Below are 22500 nucleotides of genomic sequence, written 5' to 3'. Positions count from 1 at the left end.
TCATTCTGGACGGTGTTACACTGAATCAGGTGCTGAAGCTTTAAACGGTTATGATGAATTTTAATAATCATATTTAATCAAATCCATCAGAGACTCGTTCACTTCTGCTCACGTCCTGTGGCTGCGACTGGACCGGACTTTGCTTGTACTGGGAGGTAGTTAGAGTGTACTGGAGGGGTTTTAGTTGCACTGGGAGGTAGTTAGAGTGTACTGGAGGTAGTTAGAGTGTACTGGGAGGGGTTTTAGTTGCACTGGGAGGTAGTTAGAGTGTACTGGGAGGTAGTTAGAGTGTACTGGGAGGGGTTTTAGTTGCACTGGGAGGTAGTTAGAGTGTACTGGGAGGGGTTATGGCTGCACTGGGAGGTAGTTAGAGTGTACTGGGAGGGGTTTTGGCTGCACTGGGAGGTAGTTAGAGTGTACTGGAGGGGTTTTGGCTGCACTGGGAGGTAGTTAGAGTGTACTGGGAGGGGTTATGGCTGCACTGGGAGGTAGTTAGAGTGTACTGGGAGGGGTTTTGGTTGTGGAGTGTGTCTTGCAGAGGCGTGTGTGTTTTGCACTGCTATATCGTGGCTCAGATGCGTGATGAGTCTTGGGAGAGTCTGAGTGATGGGACTGGTACCTGGTACCTGGTGTTTACACCTGCAGTTTTATATAGTCTGATCCTGATACTCGGCTGCAGGACATGACCGGGTGTAAACAGGGTCTGACTCCTAATCATTAACCCTGCAGCACTAATGATTAACCTCGTCAGCAGCAGAAGAGCTCTGGGTTTATAAAACTAAGGGTAGGAAAGTATTCTGGACTGGAGCGGACCGGATCCACGCGCTCATGTTCTATACAGTCATATCCTCTATACACTTAAATAGGATTACCTGGAGCTTCCCAGCCCAGAGACTCGGTCAACACCGCGCTCCTCCGTGTCCCCGTCCCTCCTGCACACCTCCGCCAGGTCCTACAGAGAGAACCAGCACCACTCAGAACACATCCAAACCAGAACAGCCCAGAACCTCCAGCTCAGAGACACGGGTCAGTATAGTCACCTCTTTGGTAACGCCGGCCGGCCGTCTCTGCACAGCTTTATGACCCCTGAACACAAACACAGAGAAATAAAGGTCAGGAGGAAGATCAGCATCATCATCACCATCACTGAGACAGCCTTAATAAAGTGTCACACCACAGAACCTAAACCGCGCATACACTGCATGGACAAAAGTATTGGGACACTGCTCATTCACTGTCTCTTCTGAAATCAAGGGTATTAAAGAGCTGATGCTGTTTCTGTTGGAGTAACTGTCTCTACTGTCCAGAGAAGAAGACTTTCTACTAGATTCTGGAGGAGGAGCATTGCTGTGAGGATTTGATTGCATTCAGCAACAAGAGCGTTAGTGAGGTCAGGATGTTGGATGATGATCACTAACCCCACCTCATCATCCCCAACTCATCCCAAAAGTACTGGATGGAGCTCCTCCACCATCATTCCAGAGAACACAGCTCCTCCACTGCTCCACAGCTCCTCAATGCTGGGGGGCTTTATACCCCTCTAGCCCACGCCTGGCATTATTAGGCAGCATGGAGCCAATAGGGTCATGATGTTGATCTGCTCCAGAGAGTCCTATTCTATTGGCAGTACTTCTTCTCTACAGGGACTAGACAAGCTGTGTGTGCATTTGCACATCTGTGTCAGCAATGAGTGCAGCTTAAAGTAGCTGAATGCATTCATTAGAAGGAGTGTCCACAAACTTTTGGACATATAGTGTACTAGTGGTACTACTACTAGTAAGAATGAATGTTATTTATGCTATTAATGTGAAAAATGTAACTAATAAAATTTAATTATTATTATTATTATTATTATTATTACTGTATCATAATATGTCAGTATTATGTGGATGATGGAGAATATGAGAGTAATGAGAGTAATTCCCACTGTGAGGTTTCCTGACCACTACTGTATAAATATATGGGTGGGCTCGAATGTGTGTGTGTGTCTGTGTGTGTGTGTGTGTGTGTGTGTGTGTGTGTGTGTGTGTGTGGACTGACTGATTAAGAGGGGTAACTGGAACAGTGTATAATCATCCTCGCGAGGTTGTTTACGCTGATCTCTGAGGGAGATGAAGGTCAGGGACTTACAGAGCGGCCATCATGGCCTCGTGTTCGGCCTCTCGCACGGCCGCGAGCTCCTGCTCTTTCGACACTCGCTCGCCCTTCTTATCTTTAGCGTACCATGTCAGGTCACGCCCCTTCTGCCAGCGGCCCACCGGGGCCATGAGGGAGTTCCCTGCAACATAAACACCACAGACACCAGCTTCACTCACACAACACCAGAACCAGAGGCCCTGCTGCTGGACTGGGCTCAGGGCTCCTCTGCTGTGCAGTGCTGAGCTCCGTGTTCACACTGCTCCTAAATACTGAGGAACTCAGTCAGTCTGTACAGTCAGTCAGTCAGTCAGTACAGTCAGTCTGTACAGTCAGTCAGTCAGTCTGTACAGTCAGTCAGTCAGTCAGTCTGTACAGTCAGTCTGTACAGTCAGTCAGTACAGTCAGTCTGTACAGTCAGTCAGTCAGTCAGTACAGTCAGTCTATACAGTCAGTCTGTACAGTCAGTCAGTCTGTACAGTCAGTCAGTCAGTCAGTACAGTCAGTCAGTCTGTACAGTCAGTCAGTCTGTACAGTCAGTCAGTCAGTCTGTACAGTCAGTCAGTCTGTACAGTCAGTCAGTACAGTCAGTACAGTCAGTCAGTACAGTCAGTAGTCAGTCAGTACAGTCAGTCAGTAAAGTCAGTCAGTCAGTCTGTACAGTCAGTCAGTCAGTACAGTCAGTCAGTACAGTCAGTCAGTACAGTCAGTCTGTACAGTCAGTCAGTACAGTCAGTCTGTACAGTCAGTCAGTCAGTCAGTACAGTCAGTCAGTACAGTCAGTCAGTCAGTCTGTACAGTCAGTAAGTCACCACATAAAGTACTAAACCATATAACACCAGACAAAAACTGCAAAAATTATAATAGTATAATAATAATAATATATAAATAAATAATAATGGATACTCAGGATTAAGGTACTCGGACTGACTTGATATCAGATAGGGTTCAAGCCCCCCCCCCCCACACACACACACACAAAATAACCCAATTAATCTCAATTAATTACTTAATTGATTGATTGTCTGACAGGTTTGATTACTGATCAGTGATCATCAGTCCCGGATTGGAAGTCTGAAGTCTGAGTATCGTGACACCCCTGCTCCCCCCCTGCTCCCCCCCTGGCCTCCACCCCCCCTCCTCCCTCCCAGCTGGTCTAACAGGAGCTGTGTTAGAAGTTAAAGTCCGGAGCGGAGGACCAGCACAGCTCTCAACACCAGAGCCAGAACCGAGCCAGAACCGAGCCAGAACCGGCCCAGACCAGCCAGAGCGTGGAGAACAGGGCTGTGGGATGAGGGAGACCTCTGGAGCAGCAGGTGAGGAACCTCAGAGTGGAACAAGCCCAAACTAAGGCCAGCAGGCAGGACTGTCCTCCATCCGGGACCTTCGCCCCTTCATTCACACTGCAGCCCCTCCGAAAAGAGCGCGGCTCTCCGCGGCTCTGTGGATCTTCTCTCCGTCGGGTCGGTTCTAGATAAGTTCTCTCTACAGGTTTTACCAGCCGCCACAAGGAGGGAGCGCTAGGCTAGGCTAGGCTAGGCTAGGCTAGGCTAGGCTAGCCGTTAGCCCGTCGGCTCGTTCCTCACCCAGGTAGTTCTCTCTGTGTTTGTCCGCTTTAACATCGTCCCAGTTGAACTGGTCCTGTCCTCCTCTCACTCCCCCGGACCTGGAAGAGCCGAACATGCTGGTGTCGGTCCGTGTGGTTCGGGTTTAGCTCGGCTAGCTGGATCAGAACGTGTGTCTGCAGCGCTGCATTTCACACAGGCGCCGGTAGCGGGAGCTGTAGGGCTCTACATCCGGGCACGCCGAGGGAGCAAGGGAACAGCGAAGTGCGCACTACAGCCACGGCCACTTCTCAGGGTCCTCAAGTCCACACTTTCAGATCAGCGGAGATCTCTCCACCCATCCACCTCTCCACCCATCCATCCACCTCTCCACCCATCCATCCACCTCTCCACCCATCTCTCCACCTCTCCACCCATCCATCCACCTCTCCATCCATCTCTCCACCTCTCCACCCATCCACCTCTCCATCCATCCACCTCTCCATCCATCCACCCATCCACCTCTCCACCCATCCATCCACCTCTCCACCTCTCCATCCATCTCTCCACCTCTCCATCCATCCACCTCTCCATCCATCCACCTCTCCATCCATCCATCCATCCACCTCTCCATCCATCTCTCCACCTCTCCATCCATCCATCCATCTCTCCACCTCTCCATCCATCCACCTCTCCATCCATCCATCCATCCACCTCTCCATCCATCTCTCCACCTCTCCATCCATCCACCTCTCCATCCATCCATCCATCCACCTCTCCATCCATCTCTCCACCTCTCCATCCATCCATCCATCTCTCCACCTCTCCATCCATCTCTCCACCTCTCCATCCACCCATCCATCCACCTCTCCACCCATCCATCCACCTCTCCACCTCTCCATCCATCTCTCCACCTCTCCATCCATCCACCTCTCCATCCATCCATCCATCCACCTCTCCATCCATCTCTCCACCTCTCCATCCATCTCTCCATCTCTCCACCCATCCATCCATCCACCTCTCCACCCATCCACCTCTCCATCCATCCATCCATCTCTCCACCTCTCCACCCATCCATCCACCTCTCCACCCATCCACCTCTCCATCCACCTCTCTGTTCGTCCATCTATCTCTATCTTTTCATGGAGCTCTTCATCCACCCATCCATCCACCCATCCATCCACCTCTCCACCTCTTCATTCATCCACCCCTCCTTCTATCCGGCCATCGTCTCTTCACCCAGGTGTCTCCATGACTACAACAGAAAGACAGGACAGGACCGGCCGTGTGCTAAAGAGTCTAGAACACCAGTGCAAGCCACCACCAGCGTCTAGAACACGCGTCCCTCAGCACTAGTGCGAGCAGGAAGGTTCTCGAACACTACAGCAAGGGCTCTTGAGTGTTCTAGAGCTCCAGTGTAAGAGAGACCAGTGTTCTAGAACACAGGCATCTAGATAGGGTTCTTCAGCATACTAGAACACAGGCATCTAGATAGGGTTCTTCAGCATACTAGAACACAGGCGTCTAGATAGGGTTCTTCAGCATACTAGAACACAGGCGTCTAGATAGGGTTCTTCAGCATACTAGAACACAGGCGTCTAGATAGGGTTCTTCAGCATACTAGAACACAGGCGTCTAGATAGGGTTCTTCAGCATACTAGAACACAGGCATCTAGATAGGGTTCTTCAGCATACTAGAACACAGGCATCTAGATAGGGTTCTTCAGCATACTAGAACACAGGCGTCTAGATAGGGTTCTTCGGCATACTAGAACACAGGCGTCTAGATAGGGTTCTTCGGCATACTACAACACAGGCGTCTAGATAGGGTTCTTCGGCATACTAGAACACAGGCGTCTAGATAGGGTTCTTCGGCATACTAGAACACAGGCGTCTAGATAGGGTTCTTCGGCATACTAGAACACAGGCGTCTAGATAGGGTTCTTCGGCATACTAGAACACAGGCGTCTAGATAGGGTTCTTCGGCATACTACAACACAGGCGTCTAGATAGGGTTCTTCGGCATACTAGAACACATGCGTCTAGATAGGGTTCTTCGGCATTCTAGAACACGTGCGTCTAGATAGGGTTCTTCGGCATTCTAGAACACGGGCGTCTAGATAGGGTTCTTCGGCATACTAGAACACGGGCGTCTAGATGGGGTTCTTCGGCATACTAGAACACGGGCGTCTAGATGGGGTTCTTCGGCATACTAGAACACGGGCGTCTAGATGGGGTTCTTCGGCATACTAGAACACATGCGTCTAGATGGGGTTCTTCGGCATTCTAGAACACATGCGTCTAGATGGGGTTCTTCGGCATTCTAGAACACATGCGTCCAGATGGGGTTCTTCGGCATACTAGAACACGGGCGTCTAGATGGGGTTCTTCGGCATACTAGAACACGGGCGTCTAGATGGGGTTCTTCGGCATACTAGAACACGGGCGTCTAGATGGGGTTCTTCGGCATACTAGAACACGGGCGTCTAGATGGGGTTCTTCGGCATACTAGAACACGGGCGTCTAGATGGGGTTCTTCGGCATACTAGAACACGGGCGTCTAGATGGGGTTCTTCGGCATTCTAGAACACGGGCGTCTAGATGGGGTTCTTCGGCATTCTAGAACACATGCGTCCAGATGGGGTTCTTCGGCATACTAGAACACGGGCGTCCAGATGGGGTTCTTCGGCATTCTAGAACACATGCGTCCAGATGGGGTTCTTCGGCATTCTAGAACACATGCGTCCAGATGGGGTTCTTCGGCATTCTAGAACACATGCGTCCAGATGGGGTTCTTCGGCATTCTAGAACACATGCGTCTAGATGGGGTTCTTCGGCATTCTAGAACACATGCGTCTAGATGGGGTTCTTCGGCATTCTAGAACACATGCGTCTAGATGGGGTTCTTCGGCATTCTAGAACACATGCGTCTAGATGGGGTTCTTCGGCATTCTAGAACACATGCGTCCAGATGGGGTTCTTCGGCATTCTAGAACACATGCGTCCAGATGGGGTTCTTCGGCATTCTAGAACACATGCGTCTAGATGGGGTTCTTCGGCATTCTAGAACACATGCGTCTAGATGGGGTTCTTCGGCATACTACAACACGGGCGTCCAGATGGGGGTCTTCGGCATTCTAGAACACATGCGTCCAGATGGGGTTCTTCGGCATTCTAGAACACATGCGTCCAGATGGGGTTCTTCGGCATACTAGAACACGGGCGTCTAGATGGGGTTCTTCGGCATACTAGAACACGGGCGTCTAGATGGGGTTCTTCGGCATTCTAGAACACGGGCGTCTAGATGGGGTTCTTCGGCATTCTAGAACACAAGCTAGAGCAGAAGCATCACCGTGAGGCGCTCTACAGCGTTCTCCAGGTTTGCGCACTAGTTAGGCGCCCTATCTAGTCCCCAAACGCGCGTGTTGGAGCGCGCCCGTGTTTGTAGGCGGGGTTAAACGCGGATCATTGTTCCGCGGCAGTGTAAAGCGAGGCGCGCGCGAGGGTGTGGTGCAAGCAATTTCACACGTTTACGTAGACGCTCGCGCTTCCGGCTCGGTGACGTCGGTAATGGCGCTCGCGGAGGAGCGGAGCTGCGGAGAGTGAGAGCGAGACGGAGAGAGAGAGGAGCTCGCGCTGCTGCTGCTGCTGGAACCTGATGTTCGGGAGACTTCTGTACAGAACCTTCTCAGGTCGGAACCTCGGGGGGGGGGTGCACGCTGCTGAGCTCGCTCTTCAGGAGGCGCTTTAAGGGGGGGGGGGTCGTGGAGTTTAGTTGAACTAAGGGGTTTATTTTAAAGCACTCGATGACGTCACGTTCACATCTCTATAGACCCACAGTGCTGCACGGGGCTGGAGTTAGCCTGCTGTCCAGTTCTCTGCTCCACCTTCAGTGGTGCAGCAGTTACAGTCTGGCCCATGAGGTACCGGGACCTGACCGGTGTGTGTCTATAGACCGGTGTAGAGTATATAGTCTCATGAATATACAGTGTGTAATACTGTGGCCTTGAGGACAGTGAAGAGTAATCATGGCTTCAGTATATAATCTCAAAACCTCAATATGTTGTCTTTATGATGTTTATCTGGGTTTATTCTAATGTTATATAGAGTTAATTACAGGTAGACGCTCTCACTGACCGCTGACTTTATGATTATTTGGGTTTATTCTAATGTTATATAGAGTTAATCACAGGTAGACACTTTCACTGTCCACTGACTTTATGTTCATTTGGGTTTATTCTAATGTTATATAGAGTTAATTACAGGTAGACACTCTCACTGACCACTGACTTTATGTTTATTTGAGTTTATTCTAATGTTATATAGAGTTAATTACAGGTAGACGCTCTCACTGACCACTGACTTTATGTTTATTTGGGTTTATTCTAATGTTATATAGAGTTAATTACAGGTAGACACTCTCACTGACCACTGACTTTATGTTTATTTGGGTTTATTCTAATGTTATATAGAGTTAATTACAGGTAGACACTCTCACTGACCACTGACTTTATGTTTATTTGGGTTTATTCTAATGTTATATAGAGTTAATTACAGGTAGACACTCTCACTGACCACTGACTTTATGTTTATTTGGGTTTATTCTAATGTTATATAGAGTTAATTACAGGTAGACACTCTCACTGACCACTGCCTTTATGTTTATTTGGGTTTATTCTAATGTTATATAGAGTTAATTACAGGTAGACACTCACTGACCACTGCCTTTATGTTTATTTGGGTTTATTCTAATGTTATATAGAGTTAATTACAGGTAGACACTCTCACTGACCACTGCCTTTATGTTTATTTGGGTTTATTCTAATGTTATATAGAGTTAATTACAGGTAGACACTCTCACTGACCACTGCCTTTATGTTTATTTGGGTTTATTCTAATGTTATATAGAGTTAATTACAGGTAGACACTCTCACTGACCACTGCCTTTATGTTTATTTGGGTTTATTCTAATGTTATATAGAGTTAATCACAGGTAGACACTTTCACTGTCCACTGACTTTGTTTATTTGGGTTTATTCTAATGTTATATAGAGTTAATTACAGGTAGACGCTCTGACTGACCACTGACTTTATGTTCATTTGGGTTTATTCTAATGTTATATAGAGTTAATTACAGGTAGACGCTCTCACTGACCACTGACTTTATGTTTATTTGAGTTTATTCTAATGTTATATAGAGTTAATTACAGGTAGACGCTCTCACTGACCACTGACTTTATGTTTATTAGAGTTTATTCTAATGTTATATAGAGTTAATTACAGGTAGACGCTCTCACTGACCACTGACTTTATGTTTATTTGGGTTTATTCTAATGTTATATAGAGTTAATTACAGGTAGACACTCTCACTGACCACTGACTTTATGTTTATTTGGGTTTATTCTAATGTTATATAGAGTTAATTACAGGTAGACACTCTCACTGACCACTGACTTTATGTTTATTTGGGTTTATTCTAATGTTATATAGAGTTAATTACAGGTAGACACTCTCACTGACCACTGACTTTATGTTTATTTGGGTTTATTCTAATGTTATATAGAGTTAATTACAGGTAGACACTCTCACTGACCGCTGGCTATGTTGCATGTTGACTGGTGTACGAGGCTGCTGAGTGGTATCAGTGAGTCAGTAGTATACTCAGTGATGTCCAGTAGACTCAGGCCTGCTGTAGGGGGTGAACTGCAGTAATCCGTGGCGGGTGGCTGGTGGGGGTGGCTGGTGGGGGTGGCTGGTGGGGGTGGCTGTAATGCGGGTCGGGTGAGGTTGCATGTGAGAGCAGTTAGTTTAGTATTAGATTAGTCTAATCTACAACACACCGCAGTGCAGGAAGTTCACCCAGTAATACAGCGTAACTAAACCTGAACAGCCTTACAAACAAGCCAGCGGTCAGTGAGAGTGTCTACCTGTAATTAACTCTATATAACATTAGAATAAACCCAAATAAACATAAAGTCAGCGGTCAGTGAGAGCGTCTACCTGTAATTAACTCTATATAACATTACAATGAACCCAAATAAACATAAAGTCAGCGGTCAGTGAGAGCGTCTACCTGTAATTAACTCTATATAACATTAGAATAAACCCAAATAAACATAAAGTCAGTGGTCAGTGAGAGTGTCTACCTGTAATTAACTCTATATAACATTAGAATAAACCCAAATAAACATAAAGTCAGTGGTCAGTGAGAGTGTCTACCTGTAATTAACTCTATATAACATTAGAATAAACCCAAATAAACATAAAGTCAGTGGTCAGTGAGAGCGTCTACCTGTAATTAACTCTATATAACATTACAATGAACCCAAATAAACATAAAGTCAGCGGTCAGTGAGAGCGTCTACCTGTAATTAACTCTATATAACATTAGAATAAACCCAAATAAACATAAAGTCAGCGGTCAGTGAGAGCGTCTACCTGTAATTACCTTTATATAACATTAGAATAAACTCAAATAAACAGAAAGTCAGTGTTCAATGAGAGCGTCTACCTGTAATTAACTCTATATAACATTAACTCCATAAATCCAGTCATTTGAACCATTTGGCGTGTCCATATGTTAAGCCCCACCCTCCCGGCTGCCGCTGTGTTTAGCGTTGATTGGCAGTGGGTTCAGTGACAGATGGTCAGTGAGGGGCAGTGGACAGGGAGTGAGGGGTAGGTCAGCTGTGCACTGTGATTGGCTGGCTGGTTAAAGCTGGGTATCTGGGTATGGCTGGGCGCTGATGGTCCTGCAGCTCTGCTGTGTGCTGCTGATGCCGTTGGTCAGGGTGCTGTTGGGCTGTATGGCAGTACTGCCGGTGTGGGGGGGCTTCGGGGGCGTCTGAAGCCCTGGTCTGGCCGCGGGGCCGGCCGTGTGTGAGCTGTATTCTGACTTTGATATGGTAAAGGACCGCTGGGGTTTTACCGCTGACCACCTTCAAGAGCGTCTGTCACTCACAGCTGCTGTAACTCGGGCCTTCAGTGCAGGGCTCTGGTCCGCCGGGCTGCCGCCGGTCATCTGCAGGACAGCAGAGCACCGGGTTCAGTTATTAACACCAATAGAGTTTTTAATAACTGGAGTTTATTAAAGGAGGGATGCTCAGTCTCACCAGCTGATTAACAGATGGAGCTCTGCTGCCGCCCCTCTGCAGACCTGAACACAGGCTGTAAGTAAACACAGTAGAGTCCGTCTAGTCAGGAGGTTCTGATCCGGTATGGGTATCGTGGTCACTCCACTCCCGCTTATTACACTATGGGCTAGACGTGCAGGATGCTGAGCTGACCTCAGTGTGTACTGGGAGGAGTGTCCATTAGATTACTGCACTGGATTACAGCTGTAGAGTTTAGTGTAGAATTAATTCTCTAAACTAATTTAATCAATGAAATATTAAAACTCTACTGTTAATATTATGTTAACTGTAAATGTGTAATGAGCCGTTCATGATTACAGATTTCAGATACAGATTTGATTGATTCTTCTGTGATTAAGCATATCAGTGAAATCATGATTCAGTGAATCTGTGAATTCATTCATGTGACTCAAGTTTGATTATTGTAGAAATGATTCAGTGAATCAGTGAAATATTAAATTTCACCACAGTTTAATTCTGATTCTATACGTTTCTATTGAATCAGTGACCCAGTGAGTCTTACTATGATTCGATTATGATTCTTTAAGAAATGATTCAGTGAATTGGTTAAATATGACGTTAGTTCAGAAATTATGTGAATGAATGAAATATGAAATTTTACCACATTTCAGTTATTATTTCTTTTAGTTCCTGTTTATTGATTCTGGAGTTCAGTTTTACCACCATTCTTTAAAATCAGGAAACTGACTGTGTGTTAATTAGGATTGTTTTTAAATGATTCAGCGGATCAATAACGTCTTCACTGTGGATTTAGATTCTGTAAGAAATGATTCAGTGAGTCAGTAAAATCCTATGATTCGTTCAGCTCCAAGAGTCGATTATTGATCTGAATGAAACTAAAGATCAAAGCAGGACTGATCAGATTCAGCACACCAACATAAGTCCTCCTCAGCCTCACTGTGAGACTCCGCCTTCTAGCTCAGCAGGTTTAACCACACACACACACACACACACACACACACACACACACACACACACACACACACACACCCTTCATACGGTAGAGCCTGTTTTCCCTCCCAAACAGCCACGTCTCTCTCTCTCTCACACACACACACACACACACACACACTGGTTGATCGAGGAGGTGAGTACAATCGTTTAGACAGATTTAAGTCTGTTCTGTGTGTGTGTGTTTGTGAGTGTGTGTGTGTGATCGATCTCTTTTTAACTGAATTAATCAGGGATTCGTTCTTCTAAAGGAAACAGTTTTATTGATTCTTTTTGATTTTCAAAAACCTTAAAATTACGGCATGAGTTGATTGTGATTCTTTAGTGAATCAGTGATTCAGTGAAGTTCTTTGATTTTAAGTAAATTAGTGAAGCCCCTGATTTTACTATGATTCAATAGAGATTTTATGATGGACACTTGTGTGAATCAGTTAAATCTCATATTTAAGTAGTGTTTGATTGATGCTTTATAAAATGAATTGAATCAGTGAATCGTGGATTTTCCTATGATTCAGTTAGAATTCTTTAAGGAACTATTCAGTTCAGTTCCAGATTTAATCATGATTTAATTATGATTCTTTAAGAAATGATTCAGTGATTCAGGGGAGAGAGAGAGAGAGAGAGAGAGAGAGAGAGAGAAAATTTTCCCCTGACTGATCCCAGAGGACCCTCTTCAATTAGCTCCACAAACAGCACTAACGAGCTCCGCACACACACACTCACACAGCACTAACGAGCTCAAGTGTTGATTGGTCGGTCGGTTGGTTAGTGGTTGGCTCCATACGGGATTTACTTTGTTTGTTTACATGTTGGGTGAGCTATCCTGTGTTCTCTCTCTGGGGACTGGAGCTAAACGTCTGTAGGCTGAACAGGTGTGTGTTATCAAATATTCTCTCCCTCTCTCCAGTGATGGCTGGGCCCAGGCCGGTGGTACTGAGTGGTCCCTCAGGAGCGGGGAAGAGCACTCTGCTGAAGATGCTGATGAAGGAGTTTGAAGGAGTCTTCGGCTTCAGCGTTTCCCGTGAGTGCTTTTACTGCCAACCCCATATCCGCTCCATCCGTCCAGTCCTTCTAATAATGCCAGGCGTGGGCTAGAGGGGTATAAAGCCCCCCAGCATTGAGGAGCTGTGGAGCAGTGGAGGAGCTGTGTTCTCTGGAGTGATGGTGGAGGAGCTCCATCCAGTACTTTTGGATGGGATGAGGTGGGGATGATGAGGTGGGGTGATGATCATCCTCCAACATCCTGACCTCACTAATGTTCTCATCACTAAATGCAATCAAATCCTCACAGCAATGCTCCTCCTCCAGAATCTAGTAGAAAGTCATACCCTTGATTTCAGAAGAAACTGTGGATGAGCAGGTGTCCCAATACTTTTGTCCGTATGGTGTGTGTGTGTGTGTGTGTGTGTGTGTGTGTGTGTGTGTGTGTGTGTGTGTGTATAAAGTGTGTATCTCTGTCTCACCCAGAGTGTATTTTATATAAACAGATACGACACGGAAACCTCGTCCAGGAGAGGAGAACGGCAAAGGTAGACACGCCCCTTATTAATTTATTCATACGATTAAAAACATGTGGTTTGTTAATGATAAAATAATTGCTGATTAAATATTCATGTATGTTAATACAGATCTGCATATTGCAACAGTTCTAATGGTGTAATCTGTAAATCCTGCCACTGTGTGTGTGTGTGTGTGTGTGTGTGTGTGTGTGTGTGTGTGTGTGTGTGTGTGTGTGTGTGCAGATTATCACTATGTGAGCAGGGAGGCGATGCAGGCTGGGATCAATAACGGAGAGTTTATTGAGAACGCTGAATTCTCAGGGAACATGTACGGAACCAGGTATGATTCTCTGTGTGTGTGTGTGTGTGTGTGTGTGTGTGTGTGTGTGTGTGTGTGTGTTGGCTCCAGCCTCATTGTGTGATTGGCTGAGGTATTCACCTCTTTCACCTGTAACCTAGCAACGACCACCAGGTGTTAGGATGAGAGCGCGGGCGAATCGGCGTAATCGGACCCTGCCTTTCCTCAGTCACCCTTACAGAAAAGTGCTGTCTGTTTTTTAAAATTGATTAATGGATTAATTGGATTAATCATTCTTTTGTGTTTTGAACAGCTGTATGTTATGCTACATGAAAGACCTCTTAAAATGAGCGAGTGATCAAAGCTTAAAACCGTTGGCCAATCAGCTCCAGACTGAGCCTGTTTAATCAGCCTTTCTGTGAAACTATTAAGAAAAAAACTAAAATACAACTTTGTCCTTAGTTTTATCTTAATTAAGAAAGGAAAAGGGTGTACCCTCTGCAAAAGCCCATCTGAGATCATTAAAGGTGCTTCATTTCCCAATCAGCTCCAACAGTAAATCTATATGTCACAAATTAATTTCTCCATCTGTTGCTTATTATTACTACCTCATGCATGGTGTGTGTGTGTGTGTGTGTGTGTGTGTGTGTGTGTGTGTGTGTGTGTGTGTGTGTGTGTGTGTGCACACGTCCGTCCGTCCGTCCGTCCGCAGGATTTGGATATCGGCCCAGATACTAACAAAATTAGCTGGATCAGGTATCGGATAATTAGTTTGACCAAAAGGGCCGATCTATTCACAGAACCTGATTCTCGCACCGCCAGTGTTCTAGCCGTAGTCCAGCTGCTGACCCTGATCCTGTGCAGTTCCTGACCTGCAGGAGCTCGGACTAACACCTCCCACACAAATCTAACCAGGCTCTGTGTTCTACAGCAAAGCTGCAGTGCAGGACGTCCAGGCCAGGAACCTGATCTGCATTTTGGACATTGATATGCAGGGAGTGAAGAACATCAAAAGAACAGACCTCAACCCCATCTACATCTCCATCCAGCCTCCTTCAATGGACATCCTGGTACACACTCACTCGCCTTATTACTGTGTTTTCTCTCTGCACAGTAGAATAGTGCTCCACTTCCTGAGGTCTGACATCAGTCCTACCAGCAGCTCTCTCTGGAGGTTCTCTTGGTCTTCCAGACCTCAGCTGGACCTCTTAACCGGCTCCTGAGAACACTCTGCTGTCTTCCTTTAGTCTCCTGCTCTGTGGTCATCAGTTATGGTCATGGTCAGAGTGTTCAGCAGCTGCTTAGAGGAGCTTAGGACTGCTGATTGTTGGGACGAGGTTTGAGGAGCTCAGTTTGGGGGTTTTGTGTGAATTGACCTCTGACCTGTTTCCACTCTGACCTTTTTAGGAAAAAAGATTAAGGGACCGAAAAACCGAATCTGAGGAGAGTCTACAGAAACGTTTACAGGCAGCAAGCGTGGATCTGGAGATCAGTAAGTGTTCTCACCCACACTACATGTCCAAAAGTTTGTGGACACCCCTTCTAATGAATGCACTCAGCTACTTTAAGCTGCACCCATTGCTGACACAGATGTGCAAATGCACACACACAGCTTGTCTAGTCCCTGTAGAGAAGAAGTACTGCCAATAGAATAGGACTCTCTGGAGCAGATCAACATCATGACCCTATTGGCTTCATGCTGCCTAATGCCAAGCGTGGGCTAGAGGGGTATAAAGCCCCCCAGCATTGAGGAGCTGTGGAGCAGTGGAGGAGCTGTGTTCTCTGGAATGATGGTGGAGGAGCTCCATCCAGTACTTTTGGATGGGATGAGGTGAGGATGATAATCCAACATCCTGACCTCACTATTGCTCTTGTCGCTGAATGCTATCAAACCCTTACAGCAATGCTTCTCCAGAATCTAGTAGAAAGTCTTCTTCTCTGGACAGTAGAGACAGTTACTCCAACAGAAGCATGAGAACTACAGGATCACTTTACTTGAATGGTCTGTTTTAGAGGAGAGCATCTACAGCGGACCATCCGAGTGAAGTGATACCGACACAACATATGAACAGGTGTCCCAATACTTTTGTCCATGTAGTGTTTACAGATTTATACTCTACTTGTCTGATATCGCTGCAGTCGTACCGGACTAGTCTGATTTTCTCTAAATGTTGCAGGTAAGGAGCCCGGCCTGTTTGATGTTGTCATCATCAACAGTGACCTGGAGGAGGCGTACGGAGATCTGAAAGGTGCTCTGCTGGAGGTGAGCTCGTTTAGGGTTTGATCAGTTTAAGGCGGAGGGCGGTTTACTGGGTGTCGTTTAGCAGCTTATCTGCTATAAATTCAGACTTCAGACGTCATAAGGGCTCAGACTCCCAGCCTGCACTGCTTATTTACAGAGTCTAATAACAGTGATTCAGTCGTTTCCTCTAAAATCTGAACAACTTCATTCTGGACCCTCGTTCTGGTATATAAACCAGTCTGAGCTGGGGGTTTGAGCATGTGCAGAACAAGTGTAGAGTTGAAAGGCCTCGTTTTTTTTAGTCCTGGGAAATGTTTTGGCAGAAATCCGAATATTCAGTCGTCAGATTTAAGTAACCTTAAGAATTAATGAATCGTCCTCCCCAATTTAGAGAGCCATTTACCCAACCCCCTCACTACCCCGCAGTCTCACAGGGCAGCCAATGCACTCTCCCTCTCCAGCTCTGATGCAGCTAACAGACGCCGGTGTGGGCCAACATCACACTGGGCATGATGTAGAGAGAAAGCCCATCCACCCACCCAGAGAGAGCAGGGCCAGTTGTGCTCTCTCAGGCTCCGGCTGCTGATGGTAAAACTGCTTTACCCGGGATTTGAACTCCTGATCCTTAGATCATAGTGTCAGCACCTGAGTCCACTGAGAAACTCTCGTTGTTGTTGTTATTATTATTTATGATTAATTATTTCTTCTTCTTATTATTATTATTATTATTATTAGAAGTGTATTATATATTATTGTGGCTGTGTGGGTTTCTCTGCATATCACCACCATTTTCCAGCTTCCTGTTGGGACAGAAATTAGGGCTGTTGAGTAACCGTGATCTTCCAAACACTGTTGAGTGCAGCCCGGGCGAACACCTTTCTCCTCCTTCACCCATTCAAAGCCTGATGATTACAGTCGGATTCACCTGGAGGCTGCAGCGTGAACCACCGGAGATTCACAGAGCCTTAATAGCCCTCATTAAAAAGACTGACAGGCCTAGAAAAATACAACAGGCTCAGCCTAATTATTTTGACTAAGAATTATAACAATATTAAATATAATAATATTATGTTATAACCTCTTAACATTTGATTGGTTCAGTTTATAAATGGGGGGGCGCATGCAGCCCGCAGGCTGAACTGTTGTCAGTTCTGAAGCTCTAACAGTTCTGCTGTTTCTTCTCAGGAAATCCAAAAAGTCAAAGGGTCCAACAAAGCCTGAGCCGCAGCCCACCTGATGGAGAGGGCCTCGATGACTCCGCCAGGACTCTCCAGCTGTTCCAGAACATTCCTCTTTCCAGCTTTTCTCTCTCGCACACACACACACACACACACACCTGCTCACACTTCCACTGCACTCCTGCAGCATTATCATACTTCAGCTTCAGAGACCGAGTACAGGTGCACACACCCAGCCATGCAGGAGCTTCAGACTCCGGAACCTGAAGCTCTGTGGTTCTCTCCAGGGAGGCTGAAGATGCAGCACATCCGCAGTGTGTTTCAGCTCAGACTGGCTCTCTGTGGGCTCTGGCTGAAGCTGCGGACTCTGAGACCAGATCTGCTGATTTGATTCCTTTTGTGTGTTTTTTTTTTTATTATTATTATTTTATTATTTTATTATTTTTTTAGTTTTCCTCTGCTGGACGAGGCGCTGCACTGGTCGACTCCAGCTGCAGTCATATTTATCATGAGATTCCTGTGTGTTGTTGCCTAAAGACTCTCTGAAATGGTCTTCATGCTCTGGTGTTCAGTCTGCGTCCTGCTGGAAGTGGCTGTGGAGCTAAAGCAGCAGTTCCACCAAACCTCCACAACTTCCTGCATAATGTACTGGTTAAGATCCAGACTGTAGAGAAACTGACCGACCCTGATCTGTTCACAGTGGAGGTAAACGGAAGCAGGTGTCCGTCGCCATGACTACAGCACAAATACAGCCCATAATTTACCTCTTATCTAAACCCAGGAGCTTTTATTAGAGCTTCAGACGTCTGCTCCCCTTCACCTCCGCTGTAGAACCACAGCTCTGACTGGGGGAGCTTATCTAGAACCTCCACTGTAGAACAGCTCTGCAGGAATACTGACATCCTAATTCAGATTTTCACGAGGGGCCAAAACTTTCGCACCCGTGTCTCTAATCTTCAGTTTGTGTGTTTTTCTTTGTGTTTTTTTCACTCCTCAGTTCTGTGGGTTTAACTCTGGATTCTGACTCCCGGCCGTCCCGTGTTTACCTCTGTTATCGATTTTAGCGAAAAACAATAAAATCATATGTAGTGTCTCACACACACCACCAGGGGGCGTCTGTTTATAAAGCAGGGTTTCCTGTCTTATAAAATGAATGTTTTTATTTGAGAGTGTGATCTCTGTCTGCTGTGTGAGTAGTTTACGCTCAGTTACTGTCTTTACCAACCTGGACCACTACAGACGACTGACCCTTTAATTTCTCTGAGAATAGAACAGGCTGCTTTAAAGGAGTGCTGCAGCTTTCAGCGTTTCTCTGAATTTAAAAATGAACAATCTGCTTCAGTTCAGTTCAGTTCAGTTCAGTTCTTCTATAAACTAATGAAGCTGGTCTGTGGTAACTGAGAGAAGGCTGCACAGCTGCTGGGGGTCGGGCTGAAACGCTGGAGAACTCCTTTAAAGCAGCTGCCCATTCAGAAACGCCCGTCACCCAGAACTCCTCCAGACCTTCAACAGTTTGCTGCAGACATTAAGCTCTACTCTATAAACGGAAACGATAAAATTATTGAGCTTATATAGTTTCTGAAAGTTTCTGAAATCAAAAATAAAATTGTAACTTATTAAAAAAATATTTAAAAAAATAAACCAAAATAAAAAGTAAATGAGTTTCTGAAATAAGAAATACAAATACAATACATTTAACTAATAAATAATAAAAATCCATTTTAAACAAACCAAAAAAAAATTTCTAAAATAAAAAAATCTGATATTAAATACATATACCAAAATAAAAATGTAAGTTGAGTTTCTAAAATAATAATAAAAATAATTAAATTAAATAAATGTTTAGAATTAGAATTTCACAGAGATGAGAGCTCATTGACTGTAAATGATCTCAGTTCATTTGCTTCAGAAATGATTTATAACTGCACATATATACCCATCAGTTACCGGTCCTGTGGGTACTGTTATAGACGGGTTACAGAAGTGCAGCATATATAAACACACGCCTCAATACTGTAACCTCCTCTCTCCTGGTTCTATATGTGTAATAAGATCAGTGCAATTACATTTATAGAAACCACTGCTGATGTTGTGCAGTTATGGAAATACACTTATGGAATATATGTAACAGTGAAAACTGAAGTTGATTGATAACAGAAGCTGCTCTACTGTAATCAATATCAGGTTAATCAGGTATGATGTCATTACATAGGTTATTAATGAGAAACATGTTATTACGCATTATATAAAAATTGAAATTAAAAAGTTTAAATTGTTTATCTGTAGATTTTCTTGTTAATAAAATAAATAGTTTTTAAAATTATTTTATTTACAATATTTACAATATTAGTTAATTTTTATTTTTAATATATTTATTTTTATTATTATTATTTATATAAGATTTTCTTCCCAATTTGTATCTCTAGTTACCCAACCCATACATATTCTCCCCATCACACTGTGAGGGTGACACCCGCCTCCGACACATCGGCCAGCACTGCACTGTGATGTGGGGCGAGAGCGCCACCTACCCAGCCAGGAGAGAGAGCAAGGCCAGCTGTGCTCTCTCAGGGGGGCATGACTGAGGTCCAGACTAGCGACCCTCAAGTCATAGCGACAGCGCCTTCCTCCATCCGGACCACCTGAAACCCCCAGACTTAATAACTGGACTGGTTTTTAGCTTAGCCCAAGTCCAGTGCTTGTTAGCAGTGTTAGCTTAGCATCTCCTGTTGTAAACTACAGAAGCTCACATCAGATTCAGACATCATCTGATTGACTCAGATTCAGTGTCCTGGTCTTAGTGTCTGACTCAGATTCAGACATCATCTGATTGACTCAGATTCAGTGTCCTGGTCTTAGTGTCTGACTCAGATTCAGACATCATCTGATTGACTCAGATTCAGTGTCCTGGTCTTAGTGTCTGACTCAGATTCAGACATCATCTGATTGACTCAGATTCAGTGTCCTGGTCTTAGTGTCTGACTCAGATTCAGACATCATCTGATTGACTCAGATTCAGTGTCCTGGTCTTAGTGTCTGACTCAGATTCAGACATCATCTGATTGGGTTTTGGCTCAGAGAATCCATCCAGATTCAGTGTGTCGTGGTCTTAGTGTGTCCTGGTCTTAGTGTCTGACTCAGATTCAGAGTGTCCTGGTCTTAGTGTGTCCTGGTCTTAGTGTCTGACTCAGATTCAGTGTGTTGTGGTTTTAGTGTCTGACTCAGATTCAGTGTGTCGTGGTCTTAGTGTGTCCTGGTCTTAGTGTCTGACTCAGATTCAGAGTGTCCTGGTCTTGGTGTCTGACTCAGATTCAGTGTGTTGTGGTCTTAGTGTGTCCTGGTCTTAGTGTCTGACTCAGATTCAGAGTGTCCTGGTCTTAGTCTTGTCAGTAAGGCTCTCAGTAACTGTTCGAGAGAAGGCAGTAGATCTGATAGCAGCACAGCTTTCTTTTATTGATAAACTGAATCCTGTGATAAATCCTCACACGTCCGCTGTGTCGCTCGCAGCTCAGCAGACAGCTGCTGGAAACGTCGCTACTGGAAACCAAACATTCCTCAGAAGAGTCTAAAAGAAGTGTCCTCAGACAGACGGCAGAGTGCGCTCAGTGTGCCGGCAGATTCGTGAGCGTGTGCTTTCTGAAGTAACCCCTCTGTGGTTTTTAGAGGCAGTTTAAATTACGATAGATCAGAACGTAATTACAGAATAATTAAAACAGCAGATTCTCAGATGGCCAACACGGTCACTGAAACCTCCAGCACCTAAACCAGCCAGAGAGGCACTGCTCAGTCCACTACTGTGACCCTCCTCTCCAGGCTCCGCCCACTAAAGAGTTCTTCCATAGGTGTGAGGTTGGACAATCTTTACAGAACACTGATACGGATCCCATTTACCCCCAATAGCTCATTTCCTCGGTTCTGCATTTCACTCACTCTACAGATCTGCAACAACAGGGGAACTTTTTTTGGTGCTTTGTAGAAAAAAAGGTTCTTCTTTAAAGAATCATCTACAAAAGGCTGTCCATCATCAAAGATCCTAAATGATTGTTTGAGAACCATTGCCTTGTATTATACAAAATGATGATGATGATGATGATGAGGGTAAAATAGTGGAGAATCTGAACTAATGCAGTTTTCTTTAGGGACTACTTTCTGTAGCCGCACTACACCCTGCAGCATGTATCCCTCCACCATTTTAATGATCTGATTTTAAAAGCAGGTTCTAGAGCCGAACTCTTCTCAGAACTCTGGTAGAACCGTGTCTCAGGCATCAGGCAGCGTCTTCATCACCATTAGGTGAAGACCTTTCTGTGAGGAGCTTTTATTATTAGAGCTTCAGACGTCTGCTTCCCTTCACCTCCACTGTAGAACCACAGCTCTGACTGGGGGAGCTTATCTAGAACCTCCACTGTAGAACCACAGCTCTGACTGGGGGAGGTTATCTAGAACCAAGCGTTTCACACCAAACCCACCAAACCCCCATTATTATTATTATTATGAGTATTATGAGCTCCGGTCTCTCTCTAAGTGAGGCCAGTGTTCCCAGTTTCAGTGCTAAACAGGATGTGCTTCAGTAAACAGTAACAACACTCCCCTCATTAACATCAGGCCGCAGGTACAGCAGCACAACCGTCAGACCAGACCACAGTGGGCCGGCTGCTTCCTGTGGGGACGTGTGTGTGAGACGGTCCGTTAAAGAGATACTTCAGCCAGCAGTCCGATTCACCCAGAACACCGTCGATCAGCCAAGTCACGCGTCTTCTTTAGGTTTACCCTGCAGCTAATGTTGCTAAAACAGTGACAGCATATACTCCGGCAGCTAGCATGGTGCTAAACACAGCGGTAACAGTCATTCTTTTGGTACTTCAGTCCAGGTTCTAGATAACATTCAGTCAAAATGTGTCAGAAACCACGTGGATCAAGTCTAACAGAGAGTACTGAGCACCTCTGAGGAGTGTGTGAGTTAGCTCCATGCTAACCAGAGCCAGCGTGAAACTAAAGAAGCTGAACTCGGACGTTGGCTGATTGAGTGAATGGTGTGAATCAGACATCCAGCTGAACTATCGCTTTAATAATAACATTAACAGTCTGTGGAGTCACAGCACGGCCACGCCCCCGTCACAGCGGCTGGTGATCATGTTGCCGATCTCGGTCCAGGTGTCCAGGTGCGGGTCGTAAATCTCCACCGAGTCCACAGTGACCGGAGCTGAGAAGTCTCTGCTGGATGCTCGGCCACCCACGGCGTAGAGCAGCCCGTTCACCGCCGCTACGCTGACACCCGCACGGGCCACTGCCATGGAGGACACCTCCACCCACTTCTCCTGGAAGAAGACAAACACATACAACACATTTCAGCTCACATAGTGGTGGATGCTCTACATGGACAAAAGTATTGGGACACCTGCTCTTTCACAGTTTCTTCTGAAATCAAGGGTATTATAGAGTTTCTCCTGCTTCTGTTGGAGTAACTGTCTCTACTGTCCAGAAAGAAGACTTTCTAC

The 22500-nt window shown here is 45.6% G+C and overlaps 3 protein-coding genes across 5 annotated transcripts in view; 1 reads left to right on the top strand and 2 right to left on the bottom strand.

The window, feature by feature from the left end:
- c9h1orf35 (chromosome 9 C1orf35 homolog) overlaps positions 1-3924 on the bottom strand; it is a 7974-nt gene extending 4050 nt beyond the window's left edge. The window contains 4 exon segments of the mRNA XM_072687093.1: positions 873-952; positions 1041-1086; positions 2131-2278; positions 3723-3924. Coding sequence (XP_072543194.1) covers positions 873-952; positions 1041-1086; positions 2131-2278; positions 3723-3819 — 371 coding nt within the window. The 5' untranslated portion in view covers positions 3820-3924.
- On the top strand, positions 3286-18098 carry guk1a (guanylate kinase 1a). Of its 2 annotated transcripts, none has more exons than XM_072687108.1 (8): positions 3286-3452; positions 12693-12806; positions 13273-13314; positions 13528-13624; positions 14514-14652; positions 14990-15074; positions 15760-15845; positions 17010-18098. In XM_072687108.1, exons 1-8 carry the CDS (start codon positions 3428-3430, stop codon positions 17043-17045), a joined length of 624 nt encoding a protein of 207 aa, XP_072543209.1. In that variant the 5' UTR covers positions 3286-3427; the 3' UTR covers positions 17046-18098. The 2 variants fall into 2 exon arrangements, with proteins under 2 accessions (XP_072543209.1, XP_072543208.1); XM_072687107.1 differs by lacking the exon at positions 3286-3452 and adding an exon at positions 6856-7372.
- A 2331-nt stretch (positions 18099-20429) lies between these two features.
- The window catches only part of ipp (intracisternal A particle-promoted polypeptide), a 9902-nt gene continuing 7831 nt past the window's right edge, over positions 20430-22500 (bottom strand). For both annotated transcript variants that reach the window (XM_072687065.1, XM_072687066.1), the window contains one exon: positions 20430-22320. In XM_072687065.1, coding sequence (XP_072543166.1) covers positions 22096-22320 — 225 coding nt within the window. In that variant the 3' untranslated portion in view covers positions 20430-22095. The remainder of the gene's footprint in view (positions 22321-22500) is intronic.

Source organism: Salminus brasiliensis, chromosome 9 (assembly GCF_030463535.1).
Source record: "Salminus brasiliensis chromosome 9, fSalBra1.hap2, whole genome shotgun sequence".
In the NCBI taxonomy this organism is placed as follows: domain Eukaryota; kingdom Metazoa; phylum Chordata; class Actinopteri; order Characiformes; family Bryconidae; genus Salminus; species Salminus brasiliensis.
Note: the sequence above shows the minus strand (reverse complement) of the source record. Positions and strands in the feature narration are given on the sequence as shown.

Excerpts from the sequence above, each read along its gene's own strand:
- guk1a (XM_072687107.1), top strand. The coding sequence starts at position 7,339 with ATGTTCGGGAGACTTCTGTACAGAACCTTCTCAG. Across the intron at positions 15,075-15,759 it reads AAGCGTGGATCTGGAGATCA|GTAAGGAGCCCGGCCTGTTT; the intron begins GTAAGTGTTCTC and ends TAAATGTTGCAG. Across the intron at positions 15,846-17,009 it reads TGAAAGGTGCTCTGCTGGAG|GAAATCCAAAAAGTCAAAGG; the intron begins GTGAGCTCGTTT and ends GTTTCTTCTCAG.